The 17,397-nt window shown below is 35.7% G+C and overlaps 1 protein-coding gene across 14 annotated transcripts in view; it reads right to left on the bottom strand.

Annotated features, from left to right (window-relative positions):
- EVI5 (ecotropic viral integration site 5) overlaps nt 1-17,397 on the bottom strand; it is a 237,931-nt gene that overhangs the window by 117,684 nt on the left and 102,850 nt on the right. For 7 of the 14 annotated variants that reach the window (XM_060411667.1, XM_060411662.1, XM_012176230.4 and 4 more), the window contains 3 exons: nt 6,055-6,108; nt 4,176-4,208; nt 3,475-3,621 (listed from right to left, as the gene is read on the bottom strand). In XM_060411667.1, the coding sequence (XP_060267650.1) occupies nt 3,475-3,621; nt 4,176-4,208; nt 6,055-6,108 (234 nt within the window). The remainder of the gene's footprint in view (nt 1-3,474; nt 3,622-4,175; nt 4,209-6,054; nt 6,109-17,397) is intronic. The other 7 variants (XM_027972163.3, XM_027972154.3, XM_060411678.1 and 4 more) reach the window with 2 other exon arrangements.

A 17,397-nucleotide genomic window follows, 5' to 3' on the forward strand; every position in this document is an offset into this window, starting at 1 on the left:
AAGCATCACTAAGATATATCTTTAAGATTTAAACTTCAAGACAAAACTATAGATTTATTTCTAAGAGACAATCTTTTATTTAGTTTCTTATTCTGAACAGACTGTTTAAATATTTTGAAATCTTGACTCACCATTAGCATATTACCTACATTCCTAAAATATTTCATATATAAACTTTAAACATACCTTATATATGAAGATTTAAATAATATATATTTGAAGCACAGATTTAGGAGACAAAGACCTCTGATATCTCTTCAACACAAATAGCCGTTTTGACACAGTCACTTGTAAAACCACGTGTTTACTAATTCCATCTATATTTTTCTACTTTGTTAAGAATGATATTATGAGAGACTATCAATAACTTCTAAAAATTTTTGTTTATTACAGAAATAAAGTTAGTTTGTTATGACATACAGAGTAAATTAGCATTCAGTTAATGTAAGTTATTTTTCTATTTATTCACAAACCACATGCTTCAGGAATTTTTAATGAAGCATTATCAAGGTCACTGATCTTCTTTTGAGATATGCAGCCATTATTACTTAGCTGCAGTTGCCAACCTCAAAGCCTTTAGTATCTCTTATTTTGTAAGATCCTTTTAAAACAGTAATATTCCTGTGATCATCCTGGAAGTTACTAATTACCCAAGGATATACATTTTACTTTGAAATTGAAATTTTAACCAAGGTTCTGATATTTTCACCTATTTTTGTGCATTATTGTTTTATACGTCTGCTTTACAGTTTATTTCAGTTTAAGAGAATGCTTGCTTAGATGGTTAAAAAATAGAAGTAGAAACCTGCTTTTTACTTGCTGTATCATAGGCCCTCAGTATGGGTCTGTGTTGGAGAAGTCTCTTGAGAGTCCCTTGGACTGCAAGGAGATCCAACCAGTCCATCCTAAAGGAGATCAGTCCTGGGTGTTCACCGGAGGGACTGATGTTGAAGCTGAAACTCCAATACTTTGGTCACCTGATGCAGAGAGTTGACTCATTTGAAAAGACCCTGATGCTGGGAAAGATTGAGGGCAGGAGGAGAAGGGGATGGCGGAGGATGAGATGGTTGGATGGCATCACTGACTCAATGGACATGGGTTTGGGTGGACTCTGGGAGTTGGTGATGGACAGGGAGGCCTGGCGTGCTGAGGTTCATGGGGTTGCAAAGAGTTGGACACAACTGAGTGACTGAACTGCTCTGAACTGTCCCTGAATTAGAGTACAAATATTCTTTTTGTTACACTTGACTATTTTCAAAAGCTTCAGTTCATTCTGGCTGTTTTTGTCTGCTCACTTAGCTCTTTCTTTTTAAACCAGTATTTCTTTTATCTTTGATACACACCTATCCACAGGTTTTATTATTTGAAAAACTATGTAAAAAACTAATAATTCATAATTCTAATGTAGTTTATTAAGACTGTAGCTTATACTAAATGTAAACATAATATTTATCTTTCCCCATGACAAAATCAGATTACACTGATAACTCAGTTCAGCTTAATTCTCAGCTGCTGCTGCGGCTGCTGCTACTAAGTCACTTCAGTCATGCCCAACTCTGTGTGACCCCATAGATGGCAGCGTACCACGCTCTGCCATCCCTGGGATTCTCCAGGCAAGAACACTGGAGTGGGTTGCCATTTCCTTCTCCAATGCATGAGAGTGAAAAGTGAAAGTGAAGTCGCTCAGTTGTGTCCGACTCTTCAGGACCCCATGGACTGCAGCCTACCAGGCTCCTCCATCCATGGGATTTTCCAGGCAAGAGTACTGGAGTGGGCTGCCACTGCCTTCTCCACATGACCTCTCAATTGTTTTTCCTGTTTTTATACTTTGATATTACTGATATTTTATTCAAAGGCAAAATAAAACATCTGAGTTCCCATCTTTTTAGTACAGCTAGCCTTCCACAGCCACAGGTTCTACACTTGCAGATTCAACCAACCGTGGGTTGAAAATATTCAGGAAAAAAAATTCCTGAAAAAGTGCCAAAAAGCAAAATTTAAATTTGTCATACAAAGGCAACTATTTACATAGCATTTATTGGGTTGGCCAAAGAGCTCATTCAGGTTTGTAAAATGGTACAGACAAACCTGAATGAACTTTTGGCCAACATAATAGATTGTACTAGGCATTATAAGTTACCTGGAGATGATTTAAAGTATATGAGAGGATGCATGCAGATTAAATGCCAATATGATGCCTTTTACAGAAGGGACTTGAGCACACAACAATTTGGTATCCTCAGGTGTCCTGGAACCAGTCTTCTACAGATAATAAGCAGTGATATATTCTTTGACCACTCTTTTGGTAATCATATTCAATTAACATAATAAGAAAAAAATCTATGTTTTTTTCAATTAACAATTTCTTCTTTCTGCTTTTAGTTTTCTGATTTTCATGCTCAGAAGAGAATACCATTTCTTAATTTTTCTGAATAAAAACAACATCCAACTTTGAAGTCATTCTTTTTGCTTTACAGAGTTCTAAGTTTAACACTTTAACTCTACCCATTACAGAGTTCTAGGTTTAACACTTTTTCTTCCTATTCTTGTTACAATCCAATTCTTACTTGAAAACAGAAAGCTGAAATAAGAAATAATATTTTCTCAAAGATAAACAGCTGGCTTTTCTTTTTAACTATCATATAGTTGGTTTTTTTTTAACTTCCAAATTTTTGCTTAAGATCACACTGGTCTGAATTTGCCAATGGAAAGTAGTATCTAAGTTACAAAAGATACTTGAGGATAGTTCTATGATCAGTAGCAGTTTACTACTGTAAGTTATGGAGAAGGAAATGGCAACCCACTCCAGTACTCTTGCCTGGAAAAATCCATGGACTGAGGAGCCTGATAGGCTACAGTCCATGGGGTCACAAAGACAGTTAACATAATATTTTTTAAATCCTTTTTTTTTTTCATTTTGACAATTTCTCTCTTCTGGGAAAAACTTAAGCATACAACTGAACCCATAATTTAATGTCTCGATGTATGAAGACTACAGTATTTCTGAGACATAAATCACCATATTATCAAAGATCTAAATGAGATATTTACATATTTTCTATATGCTAGGTAGTATCTTACGTACACAGTTAACAAAAACTGGCAAAAGATTTACAAATTAATCTTTTAATTTGTAAAATGAAAAACTACTTTTTATAAAACAGATATCTAAAATCTAAAAAGCAGGTCTGACAAACACCACTTATTTGCTGTGACTTAAAACATAATGTAAGGAAACAAAATAATACCCATTTCTAACAAAACTGTGAAAACAGAAAAAAAAAAATGTTAGAACGAGGAGTCTTTAGGCCACAATAAGACCCCTAAGTATTATAAAGCTTAAAATTGATTAAGAATTCAATTACAGTAGAAAACAAAATTGTTAAAAAACTACAGCACAGAAGTTGTGCTTAAAAAAAAAGTTTAAAGGAAGGGGATGAGGAAGGTGAGAAAAAACACTACCGGACTCCTTACCCATTGCTGCTGGTGCTGGAGCTTCCTGATGGTACTTTCAGCTTGCTCCAGTTTAGCACTGGCCTCATCACTCTGCTGTTTGATGGTGGCCAGCTCCCGTTTTATGAGGTAGTTTTCCTCAGCCTCCTGGGCTCTTGTCACTTGTCCCTTAGGACATAATTTTTGTGTGTGTAAAGCAATTTAGGATAGATTCAAGAAAGACTGCCTTTGTGAGGTTTAGTTACTTACTTTGACATATTAAAAAAAAAATCACCTCAGAAAACAGAATAACCTAAGTAATCATTAGCCAGCAGCTTATTATTGCTCCAGCAAATTTTGGGAGACTCAATGAAAAATTCATCTGATAATCTTAAGAACAATTCCTCTTTCAGTCAATAAAAATTCAATTCATGCAATATTACTGTACATGCAGGACTAATGTTTTCAATGAATAGTGGTTAATTTTGCAGAATCCACTGATTGCCACTTTGAAATAAATACTTTAAAATAAGGTTAGCTCTACAACGTGCAAAAGATGGGCTTATTTTAATAAAAGTAACACATTGTTATCAAAAATTAAGTTTACACCCATAGATACCACCCAAAAATTATTTCCAGAAAAATGCATGTAAAATTGCATGCATTAAAATATGAATTTCTAGGTTTAGGACTTCCCTTAGATGTTAGAGAAAATGCTTTAAAAAAAAGCCAAAAAACTATACCTGTATCAATCTATCTGCCAAGGAAGCACTTTCCTACAAAAGGAAAAATTCAGATAGGAATATAAGAGACAGAAATAAAACAAAGGTGCTAAAATTAGGAATAAGAAGAAACAACACATACCCAAATTCCACCTACTTTTCACTGCAATTAAAATCGGCATTTAGATTTTAAAAGAGTTTTTTATTGTATGTATTTCCATTCTTAAAGAAAAATATATCAAAATAAAGATAAATGGGAGAACATCATGTACTTCTAGAAGAAACCAAACACAAATTCCAAGAGGGTTTTTTTTTTCATAACTTGGGACAAACCAATATCTTTTTAAAGCATATTTTTAAAGTATTTTTAGCATTATCCATATGGTCAAATCATTTATATGAAAGGGAGAAGGAATTTGAGTAAGCAATTCCACTTATAAAGTGTGACAGCAATTCGTGCAACAGCAACTTCCAAAGAAACAAAGCAAGGAAAACATGACAAATGATATTAATGAGCTCAACCATAATAAATTCTAGGAATAACAGAGTAAGTAAACATTGTGGTTATGGGCTTTAATTGATATCTAAGTATTTATAGGATTCTAAGTGCTAAAGAACACACCTAGGCCAAATAAGCCAGCAAAAAAGTATTTAATTTTCTGAAGCAAAATCCAAACTTAACACTTTCAAACAGCACCTTTATTATTCTCAACGTTCGAGGAAATAAAAATACTTTCTCTGTGAAAATGTCTTACTCCAAAGATAAAAGACCACCTAGAAAGAGGTATAGTTTACTATGAACTGAATATTTAGTTTAAAATATATACATATAAAATTAAAATGACTTAAAGACAATTAAGAGCACAACCTTCTGCAGTTAACAAAAAAGCAGAATTATCTTCAAAGCAACTCTAATAAGATGAAGGCATTATATCCTTAATATAATGTACCTGCAATTATTATACAACAAAAATACATATGTAATAAAGTCCTGTCTTTGTGCTATGCTATTTAATATGAAACCATCAATACTTCCAAACAAAAGAAAAAATGCAAATAATCTGTATCTTCATTCATTTTGTTTCTAAATACTGACCAATCAATTTTCAGGGAAGATTTTTATTTGGTAATATCATGAGGAGTATTTTTTAAACAACTAATTCGTATCTTTGGTTAAAAGAAAAAAAAAAAACAAAAAACACACCAAGGGTTTGTGAATTAGGACATCTTTAATAAAACAAGTGTCTTAGACTATGCTTTTATTACTCAATATATTCTTACAGCACGAGGAAAAAAGACTACAAAAGAAGTTATATCAAAAGCATAACAAAAAAACACAAAATTGCAATATCTACCCATTATTTTATATGAAATAGAGAGGAAGAGGTAACAAGTGTTATCAAAATAATTCTAAGACCCAAAAGTTTAGGCACAATTCCTGAATTGAAAATCAACAAACTACATGATGAGTTTTTATGTAAGAAATTAGTCAGTCATTTTGACTAAATTTAAAGCAAGCCTAGGCCTTAAAGAAATTCCTGCCACATTTAATATATGTCTGGACAGTCAGGGCAACATTTGAAAGTCATCTTTAAAATACTACACAGAATAGATTCTCAATTAGGTTACCCCTGAAGAACAAACTTTTTAGATATTATATAATGAGAACAAATAATATTAATATGTTACTCTATTAATAACCTTAGTTTGAAACTTTAACCTGAGAGTTCAAGGACTAGTAATGATCAATTTTTATTGACAAGTTATTTAGTTAAGCTATGCAAGCTAAGCAGTCAGTACCACAATTTTGGAGACATGTGCTAGATTTTTGAGCCTTTATTTAAAATAGAAAAGTTATTGGGAATTCAACAGATGTTTAAAGAAGTAGCAATTTACTTACTTTTTCTAATGTTTCAATGCGCTGTTTTAAAAGTCTATTTTCTGTTCGTAACCTCTGCAGAAAAAAAACAAAGGTTTGTTTGCAAACATTCCTGAGAAGGAAAAATGACACCTAAATCATAGTTCATAAAATGTACTACCTTTAATAAACTGGAAAAGAGTCTAAGAAATGGCTACATTATCATCTGTGAAATTCTTAAAGGCTCAGAATAAGAAATGCATGGAAAAAGAAATGACCATATTTATCATTCTGCCTATGTTTGAATTTTAAATATAAGCTAGAGTACATATAGAAATAATCTTTCTTTTCTGTACCCAGCAAAAAGACTCATAATCAGTATTTACTTTTTTTTTTTTTTTTTTGGCCTCACCTTGCAGCTTACAGGATCTTAGTTCCTCGACCAGGGACTGAACCCAAGTCCTCAGCACTGAAAGTACAGAGTCCTAACCACTGGACTGCCGGGTAATTCCCAGTATTTTCTTATATGTCTTAACATCCCCATTAGATAGAAAAGATTCTAACTCATTTATCTCCTACAAAGACAACATAAATAATAGTCAATTGTCTATTATTAAATAAAAAAGAAACCTGAAAAATGTATATTAATAGGATAATATCAAATTGTCAGTTTAAAACTAGATCAGCTTCCAATTATAAAGTGCTGTACATGCAAAGTTGCAAATTTCCACTCTGAAAATATAATGAGTTGTTTTCATCAAATGAATTATTTATGATGAGTTGCATCAAACTTAATTACTAGCATTTTCCTACAAAGTAAAACCTGATTTAAAAAAAACTCTGCACCTAATTATTCAATGCCCAACTCTCAGAACTCTGTCAAATTACTGCTATAAAGTATCAAACCTAACATCCTATAAATTGGTGCAGTCACTACGGAAAACAATATGGAGGTTCTCAAAAAATTAAAAATTGAGTTGCCACTTGATCCTGCAATCCCACTCCTGGGCATACATATCAAGCGTGTGTGCTCAGTTGTTCAGTTATGTCCAATTCTTTGTGACCCCATGGTCTGTAGCCCGCCACATTTCTTTGTCCATGGAATCTTCCAGGCAAGAATACTGAAGTGGGTTACCATTTGCTATCCAGAGGATCTTCCCAACCCAGGAATCAAACCCACATCTCTTGCATCTCCTGCACTGGCAGGTGGATTCTTTATCACTGCACCACCTGGGAATCCCCATATACATCAAGAAAAAACTGTAATTCAAAAAGATATATGCACCACTATGTTCACAGCAGCAGGATTTACAATTGCCAAGACATGGAAACAACCTAGATCTTCACCAACAGATGAATGGATAAAGAAGATGCAATACACATACACAATGGAATATTACTCAGTAGGCATAAAAAAGAATGACAATGCCACTTGCAACAACAAGGATGGTCATACTATGTGAAGTAAGGCAGAATGAGAAACACAAATACCATACGGTATCACTTACAAGTGGAATCTAAAATACAACACTAATGAACATATCCATGAAACAAAAACAGACACACAGACATAGAGAACAGACTTGTGGTTGCTAAGGGGGAGACTGAGGACGGGGAAGGGATGGACTGGGAGTTTGGGACTAGCAGCTGCAAACTACTATATACAGGATGGATAAACAACAAGGTCCTTCTGTACAGCAGAGAGGATAGTTAATATCCTGTGACAACGTAACAGAAAATAATATGAAAAAGAATATATATGCATGTAACTGAATCACTTGCCATACAGCAAAAATTAACACACCACTGTAAGTCAGATATACAAAAAAAAATCACTCTACATTAAAAAAAATTATCTCCTTTTTGTATAGTCTACCAATATAATCATCCCTTCATTTTGCCATCACTGTAATTTCAAACTCCCTCTTACCTTTCTGTACCAATTTGCTCTAGAGTGCAATCTAACTTTCTTTCAACCCTACTTTTCTCTAACTTTCTGCTAAAAATGTCTTCCTCAGAAAATTTTTCTATGATTCAACCCATTATTTTGTCAGTAAGGACTAAAATGGCACCCCACTCTGGTATTCTTGCCTGGGAAACCCCACGGGCAGCCTATGGTCCATGGGGCCACAAAGAGAAGGATACAACTGAGCGACTGAGCACAGAACATATAAAATCTCGTAAGAAAACAAAAGACTATGAATTATTGTTCTCTTATTAGGTAGACCATAAAGCGGAATATATCTTACAAAGAACTTTGCAAATTAAATTTTCTTGCTCTATTCACTAGAATATATTTGGGTGATATGAACAGATATTACCTAATATGTGATCTCAGACTACAAAATAGTTTAAGGAGAATAAAATACTTCTTGGCTACTCATAGTACATATAGTAAAATGGTCTACACAAATAAACAACTATTAAATGCTGCTAAAGTCTGGAAAGCTAAAAAAATTAACAGTCTCAGTATCTTCTCAACATATTTCTTGAAAAAAAAAAGTAGCATTTTGTTTATTCTAAAAGACTTAGGATGTAAAGCTCAACAAGACAATTAAGAGAATAGTTAATATTACACTTGAAATGATTAAAAAATAATAAAATTTAAAACTAAAAACACTCACTTTGATTTCCCTTCCCACACCATTTAAATTTTCTGAAATTTTGCTATAAATCCTAAATTCATTTTCCCCACACAAATATGTTCCCCTATAGCAGCTACACAAATATCACTTTTTATCATCAATAAATTATCAATTCCTCATTTGTGTAATATCCACTTCCTGAGGAGATGGAAAATATATAATAGTCTTTTTGAGTTATTAAAGACTGTTTCAGGGTTACCATGACAGTATTTTAGCAAATACAGCTTTTAAAAGTTTCCCCGGTGGCTCAGTGGTAAAGAATCTGACTGCTAAGCAGGAGACATGGGTTCAATCCCTGGGTCGGGAAGACCCCTTGCAGAAGGAAATGGCAATCCACTTCAGTATTCTTGCCTGGAGAACTCCATGGACAGAGGAGTCTGGTGGGCTACAATCCATGGGGTCGCAAAAGAGTCAAACATGATTTAACTACTAAATAACAACAATGGAGATACAAGGTACCACAAAACTTTATATACAAAGATGGAAAGTATATGCATTATTTTTTAATGATGAAAACAACCTAAATATCCCCAAATCAAGGAATATTAGTTTAAAACAACTTACTCTATTCTTTCCAGCTTACTTATTTTATGAAATAACCCAAATACAATAATAATGTGTTTAGTTGGGATAATCCATTGATCCTACCAAATTTTCACTGTCTCTCATTCCCTAATATCCTTTCTTCCCAAAGTTCAATTTCCAATCACTGCAGACTCTCCCCTGCTTTTATTTCCCCTATCCCTTCTCTCCTTTAGTAGTCAGCACACTTACCTGGGAAACCACCACTCTGGATGAAAACACACTAACGATTCTGAGTCTCACGCAGTAAATACAATCGAAGAAAAATAAAATCATGAAGTTTATTTCAATTAACAATCACTAAATTCAGCTGGACTCAATGCATCCTAGCAATAATAATGTGTCCTTAGTCCACTCTTTCTCCTGCCCTCTTAGATCACTATTTCATACTTTCCGCTCTTCAAAAGCAACTCTCTTCACACCCTACTGTCACTATCAGATGATAATCTTGTTTCTGAGTTCCTGAAAAAATTAAAACGATCAAAACAGAACTTCACTACATCCCACAACTACATCTGACACCTTACTACTTTTTTGCCCATGTATTTTACATTTTCTCTTCTTTTTGTGGACTAATTATCTACATAGTATCTTACGATTATGCACTGGAAGTGACTAAATAGATTCAAGGGATTAGATCTGATAGACAGAGTGCCTGAAGAACTATGGACAGAGGTTCATGACATTGTACAGGGACAGGGATTAAAACCATCCCCAAGAAAAAGAAAGGCAAAATGGTTGTCTGAGGAGGCCTTACAAGTAGCCGTAAAAAGAAGAGAGGTGAAAGGTAAAGGAGAAAAGAAAAGATATACACGCTTGAATGCAGAGTTCCAAAGAAAGCAAGGAGAGATAAGAAAGCCTTCCTCAGCGATCAATGCAAAGAAATAGAGGAAAACAATAGAATGGGAAAGACTAGAGATCTCTTCAAGAAAATCAGAGATACCAAGGGAACATTTCATGCAAAGATGGGCTCGATAAAGGACAGAAATGGCATGGACCTAACAGAAGCAGAAAATATGAAGAAGTAGCAAAAACACACAGAAGAACTGTACAAAAAGATCTTCACAACCCAGATAATCAGGACGATGTGATCACTCACCTAGAGCCAGACATCCTGGAATGCGAAGTCAAGTGGGCGATGGGAAGCGTCACTACGAACAAAGCTAGTGGAGGTGATGGAATTCTAGTTGAGCTATTTCAAATCCTAAAAGATGATGCTGTGAAAATGTTGCACTCAATATGCCAGCACATTTGGAAAACTCAGCAGTGGGCACAGGACTGGAAAAGGTCAGCTTTCATTCCAATCTCAAAGAAAGGCAATGCCAAAGAATGCTCAAACTACCACACAACTGCACTCATCTCATGTACTAGCAAAATAATGCTCAAAATTCTCCAAGCCAGGCTTCAACAGTATGTGAACCATGAACTTCCAGGTGTTCAAGCTGGATTTAGAAAAGGCAGAGGAACCAGAGAACAAATTGCCAACATCCATTGGATCCCTGAGAAAGCAAGAGAGTTCCAGAAAAACATCTACTTTTGCTTTATTGAACATGCCACTAAGCCTTGACTGCGTGGATCACAACAAACTATGGGAGATTCTTCAAGAGATTGTAATATCAGACCAACTGACCTGCCTCCTGAGAAATCTGTATGCAGGTCAAGAAGCAACAGTTAGAACTGGACATGGAACAACAGACTGGTTCCAAATTGGAAAAGGAGTATGTCAAGGCTGTATTTTGTCACCCTGCTTATTTAACTTACATGTAGAGTACATCATGCAAAATGCCAGGCTGGATGAAGCACAAGCTGGAATCAAGACCTCCAGGAGAAATATCAATAACCTCAATATGCATATGACACCACCCTTAGGGCAGAAAGTGAAGAACTAAGGAGCCTCTTTATGAAAGTGAAAGAGGAGAGTGAAAAAGTTGGCTTAAAACTCAACATTCAGAAAACTAAGATCATGGCATGCAGTCCCATCACTTCATGGCAAACAGATGAGGAAACAATGTAAACGATGACAGACTTTATCTTTTTGGGCTCCAAAATCACTGCAGATGGTGACTGCAGCCATGAAATTAAAAGATGCTTGCTCCTTGGAAGAAAAGCTATGACCAACCTAGATAGCATGTTAGAAAGCAGAGACATTACTTTGCCAACAAAGGTCCATCTAGTCAAAGCTATGGTTTTTGCAGTAGTCATGCATGGATCGGAGAAGGCAATGGCACCCCACTCCAGTACTCTTGCCTGGAAAATCCCATGGACAGAGGAGCCTGGTAGGCTGCAGACCATGGGGTCGCACAGAGTCGGACACAACTGAAGCGACAGCAGCAGCAGCATGTATGGATGTGAGAGTTGGACTATAAAGAAAGCTGAGCACCAAAGAATTGATGCTTTTGAACTGTGGTTTTGGAGAAGACTCTTCAGAGTCCCTTGGACTGCAAGGAAATCCAACTAGTCCATCCTAAAGGAGATCAATCTTGAGTATTCATTGGAAGGCCTGATGCTGAATCTGAAACTCCAATACTTTGGCCACCTGATGCAAAGAACTGACTCATTGGAAAAGACCCTGATGCTGGAAAAATTGAAGGCAGGAGGAGAAGGGTACAACAGAGGATGACATGGTTGGATGGCATTACCAACTCAATGGACATGAGTTTGAGCAGGCTCCAGGAGTTGGTGATGGACAGGGAGGCCTGGCGTGCTGCAGTCCATGGGGTCGCAAAGAGTCAGACACAACTAAGCGACTGAACTAAACTGATCTATACAGCAGACCAGGAGTCTTCCACCTCGGGCCTAAACCTCATAATCCTGCTCATTCCAGCAATTATCCTGACAATCATACATCATGAATGTTTCCTATTTAATTATGCCATCTTAACAAAAAAGGAAGGAAAAACAAATTTAAAATCTCTTCAAAATCACTACCCTAAGCATCCTGTTCCATTTCTTTCTTCCTTATAGCAAATTCCCTGAAAAATACCTATACTCTCTAACTCCAATTTTTTCTAGTTCATTCTAGTCAAGCTTTAGTTTCCAACACTTTTACTAATCTATTTCCATGTTGATAAACTCAGTCATTATCTTGTCATCCTCATTGCACAAAATCTTTCTTTAGCATTTGACACAGTAAATGACTCTCGGTGAAACACTCTTTTTTTTTTTTTTTGTCTCTCCACTTCTAGGTGTTACATTTCCCTGTGCTTTACTGATTAGTTCTTGGTCTTCCTAGCTTTTAGATGTTGACATGCTCTCAGGCTTAATTCTTGCAGTCTTCTATCTACATCCATTCCCCAGTTAATCTCACCCACTCTCATGGCTTTTAATACTAATATAATCGTGTCAGTAGCTGTCAGATTTGTATTTCCAGCCTGTGCTCTCTCAACTCCAACTCTGAATATTTTAAGGAGCTATCTGAACAGCTCCTAGGTATCTCATACTTAATAGAGCCAAAACTGGAGCTCTTGATATTCCTTCTGTATACTTTCCCATTGCAGCCACTAGGAACTGCATTTTCCTAATTGCTCAGGACAAAGTCCTTGATTCCTGTCCCTCTGACAACTCCACATCAGTTATACCATCCAATCATTAACACCTCAGTCCAAGCCACCACCTCCTCTTGCCTGCATTACTTTAACAGCTTTCTACTTATTTCTCTTGATTCTGTGCCTACCCTCTGCAATATACTCTCAACACAGCAACTAGAAGACCCACTGAAAACTTAAGTCATACCTTGTCATTCTCTACTGAAAACTCTGATGGCTCACCAGAGGAAAAGCTAAAGTCTTCATGTGTTCAGCAACTCCCTATATTATTTGTAACGTGCAGCATCTTATGTCTTATTACCTCCTTCATTTTCATGCTGTCCTATCACTACTCCTCATCAGCACTCTCCTGATCAGACTCAGCTCTCTTTATATATCTAGCTCCCTCACTTCCTTCAGGTCTTTATTCAAAGGAAAGTGGTCAATTACTCTAAATTTTTAATCCAAACACCATCAGTTTATTTGCCCTTCCTTAAGATTTTCCCCCTCTGTTTTACACTTATCACCATCTAAAATACTGCACATTTTACCTATTGTATATTTTCCACACTAGAATGCAAGCATCACGAGGGAAGGAATTGGTCTGTTTCATAAACACATCTCAAATGCCTAGAACAGTGTTTGGGTATGCAGTAGGCACTGTAGATATCTGTTAAATGAATGATTTCTTCAATAAATTATGCTCTTGTTTCCCCACTGGATTTTATTAAGTAGCTATTCATTTTTTAATAAAAAGCTTGTAAAGCCACAGAAAAACTGGCATACAAGTCCTTTTTAGATAACAATACATTCAAGTTTCTCTTGGCAAGCAGCACAATGTATACACTTAAGAACATGTATGAATCTAACACTAACCCAAATCAGAGTTCTAACCCTTGACAATCTTCTATCAACATGTCCTTGCGTGCTTAGTCACTCAGTCATGTCCTACTCTTTGAGACCCCATGGACTGTAGCCCTCCAGGCTCCTCTGTTCATGGGTTTCTCCAGGCAAGAACACTGGAGAGGGTTGCCATTTCCTTCTCCAGGCAATCGTTCCAACCCAGGGATCGAACTCAGGTTTCCTGCACTGCATGTGGATTCTTTACCATCTAAGCCACCAGGGAAGCCCTCTATCAATATAACCACCAGCATATTATTTGAGCTTCCTGAATCTTCGTTTCTTCACAAAAAGATGAACAACCGTTTCAGAAGGTTACCAAAGATTAAATATAAATTATCGTTTATATATTGTGTTGAATAAATGTGCAAATACTAGTACTTTATATTGATTGTTTAATATAACTCCTGAATGACTTAAATAACACTTGTCATGTTTGTATTATTTATGTCAGGCAGTGAAAACAGATGTTTTATATATGTATAAAAATATATTTTATATATATGCTCTAGTTTTCAGCATATCTGGAATATCTCAAAATTTTTGAAGTAAAAAATATCCAAATCTGACTAATAACCAGTCAGAATTTCTAACTCCTCTTCACAGGACTTAAATCTCTATGCCCCAAAGCACAAATTTAAACATAAATTCATATGTCTGTCTTAAATAGAGCAGGGGATAAAGGCTCTTCTTTTTTAAAGATCTGTGGTTTACCCCTAAATAAGCTAGAATTTTAGTATTTCTTACCTCCTCCCCCTCAGGTAGAACATCAAGAGATTGGAAGAAGATACTGACAAAGGTGTTTCTATTTACCAAAAATTTCACACGGTAAAATGTAACATTCACCGTATGAAATTGTTATTAACAAAATCTTCCTATAACACTTTCAGAGAAAGAATGGAAAATACTTGAAAGTCACTTTCTTGATCAAGAAGCTGACAGATAGAATTCTTAGCATAAGTTATTGACCTGAAGGTCAAACATTAAACACATCTCACAACATCAAAGAATGATCTTTTACTTCTACATCAAAATATCGTCACAATTTCTTTATCCATCCATCTGCTGACAGACATCAAAGTTGCTTCCATGTCCTGGCTATTGTAAATAGCGCTGGATGAACACTGGGGTACACGTGTGCTTATGAATTATGGTTTTCTCAGTATATGCCTAGATGTGGGTAATACTGTGGTTTCATTCCTAGTTTTTTAAGGACCCTCTACGCTGTCCATAGTGGCTATATCAATTTACATTCCCATCAATGGTGCAAGAGGGTTTCCTTTACTCCACATCCACTTCAGCATTTACTGTTTGCAAATTTTTTGATGATGGCACTTCTGATCAGTGTGGGATGATAACTCATTGTAGTTTTTCTTTGCATTTCTCTAATAATGAGCCATGTTGAGCATCTTTTCATGTGTTTGTTGGGCCATTTATATGTTTTCTTTGAAGAAATGTCTGTTTAGGTCTGCAGCCTATTTTTTGACTGGATTTTTTGCTTTTCAAATATTGGGCTGCAACGAGTTGCTTGTGTATTTTGGAGATTAACATTTACAATAGCCAGGATATGGAAGCAACCAACAGGTCCACTGGCAGATGAATGAATAAAAAGAGTTGTGGTACATATATGCAATGGAATATTACTCGGCCATAAAAAGGAACAAATTTGAGTCAGTTGAACTGATGTGGATGAACCTAGAGCCTTTTATACAGAGTGAAGTCAGAAAGAAAAAAACAAATGCCGTATATTAACACATATATATGGCGTCTAGAAAGATGGTACTGATGAACCTATTTGCAGTGCAACAATGGTGACACAGACAGAGAACAGACTTGTGGACACTGGGGGAAGGAGAGAGTTCAAAGTTCAAAGAGTGGCACTGAAACACATATAATTACATTGTGTAAAACAGAGAGCTAGTGGGAAGCTGCTGTATTAACATGAGGGAGCTCAACCAAGGGCTCTATAACAACTTAGAGGGATAGATGGGTGGGGGGAGGGTCACCAGGGAGGAAACGTATGGTTACTTATGGTTGATTCATGTTGCTGTACAGCAGAAATCAATACAACCTTGTAAAACAATTATCCTCCAATTTAAAATAAACAAAAAAAATACAGTATCTACAAACTGCAATAAAATGGGGGGGGGGGGAAATCACATAATTATGATCATACTATTTGTGAAAAGAACAATATACAATTATCTCCCAAAGGCTTTTAGAACCAAAGCAAGAAAGTACTAGTTTAACACAATTAATTCCCTTGTAAAAGGGACCTTGTGGGAGGGGAAGGGAATGTGAATAAGGAATGGCTCCAAGAATACATGGCTAATTAACTGTAAATAACGTGGTCTTCTGATTATGACTGAGAGTAATTGCCAGATCCAACTTAAAAATCAGACATGTGCAAACAAAGTTTAAAAAGTACAGTTACACAAAAATTGTTTTGGCTTTGCCCTTTAAGGAGCAGGAGGAATGAGGAAAGGAAAGAAAATGGTACAAGAGTAAAAAAGAACTAAGTGGAAACAAGATTTTATAAAAGGAACTACCTTTGAAATCAGCATACTTTATTTACCCAATGCATTCCACTAACTTTTAAAACATTTTTTCCCCAGATTCTTGTCTATAAACAACTTTATAAGCCATCTGTTTTTGCCTAAAACATGTTTGAAAGTATTTTGTGAGGTATGTCAACTCTTACTTTACCCAAAAATAAAAATTTGAAAAAAACTGCAAATATAGGCTAAAGTCTGCTAGATCTTTTTGAAAAGGTCTTTTGATATTCCTACATATGTGACTTAATCTTAGAAAAAAAACTTCAAGAGCAAGGATTGTTCATAGAACTGAGGGTTTGTTTGTTTTTTTTTCCAACAACAAAGCATGATGAAATGAACAGGATGGTTTCCCCATCCTCAGATTCTTGATTTGCAGTTCCAAATAACCCATGGTCTCGCCCCAGTCATCAGGATGGCGTACTTTTTACTTTCAGTAGGTTGAAGTGGAGGGTATGATTTAATATTACTCTTACTCATGGAACCTAAAAAAAAAGCAAATAGTAGAGCAGCAGTTGGATGACAGACCTTTTTTAAAAAAAAAAGGGGGGGGGGAATCCACAGGGGTCTTTGCTTTCTCTCTCTGTCTCTCTGAAAAATTTAGAAGTATCTATTTCCAACAGGTAGTAAGTAGGTGATAGAAATGGAAATGAAAGAGAGACAGAGTTGATGAGGGAAGAAATTGTGTTCCAGGAGGCTTTTGAGAAGGATTATGGTAAGAAAGAGTAGCAATTGAGCAGAACTCATTCCCTAGTAAAAAGGGCCTGCCTGTAGGATGTGAGTAATGAAGTCTTATTTTATAGCAAGGCTGAATTAATACATGGCTAGTGAAACTGTAAATAAGATGGTCATCAAATGTCTTGTTAGGTCCAAGTTAAAAATCAGACACATTCAAACATACAGTTGTGTTTTGTTTTGTTTTTTAAAGTGGAGTCATTTAATAAATTTGTTTTTTCTTTTTCTTTTGCAGGAGTTAGGGAGAAAATAAAAGGTAAGAAATTGGATCAGCCAGTCACCGAGTTCCTTCACTAACTCACATTTCTATTCATTATCCCCATCTTGAAATATCAGCATAAGAGCCAATCTAATTTTCCTTAACACACAGCTTACACAATGCTAAAGGATCCACAACAGTTTCTAGCCTACAGGGATACAAACAGTTTATAAGACGCACATGTGAAT

The sequence above is a fragment of the Ovis aries genome, chromosome 1, assembly GCF_016772045.2.
Source record: "Ovis aries strain OAR_USU_Benz2616 breed Rambouillet chromosome 1, ARS-UI_Ramb_v3.0, whole genome shotgun sequence".
NCBI classification, from domain to species: domain Eukaryota; kingdom Metazoa; phylum Chordata; class Mammalia; order Artiodactyla; family Bovidae; genus Ovis; species Ovis aries.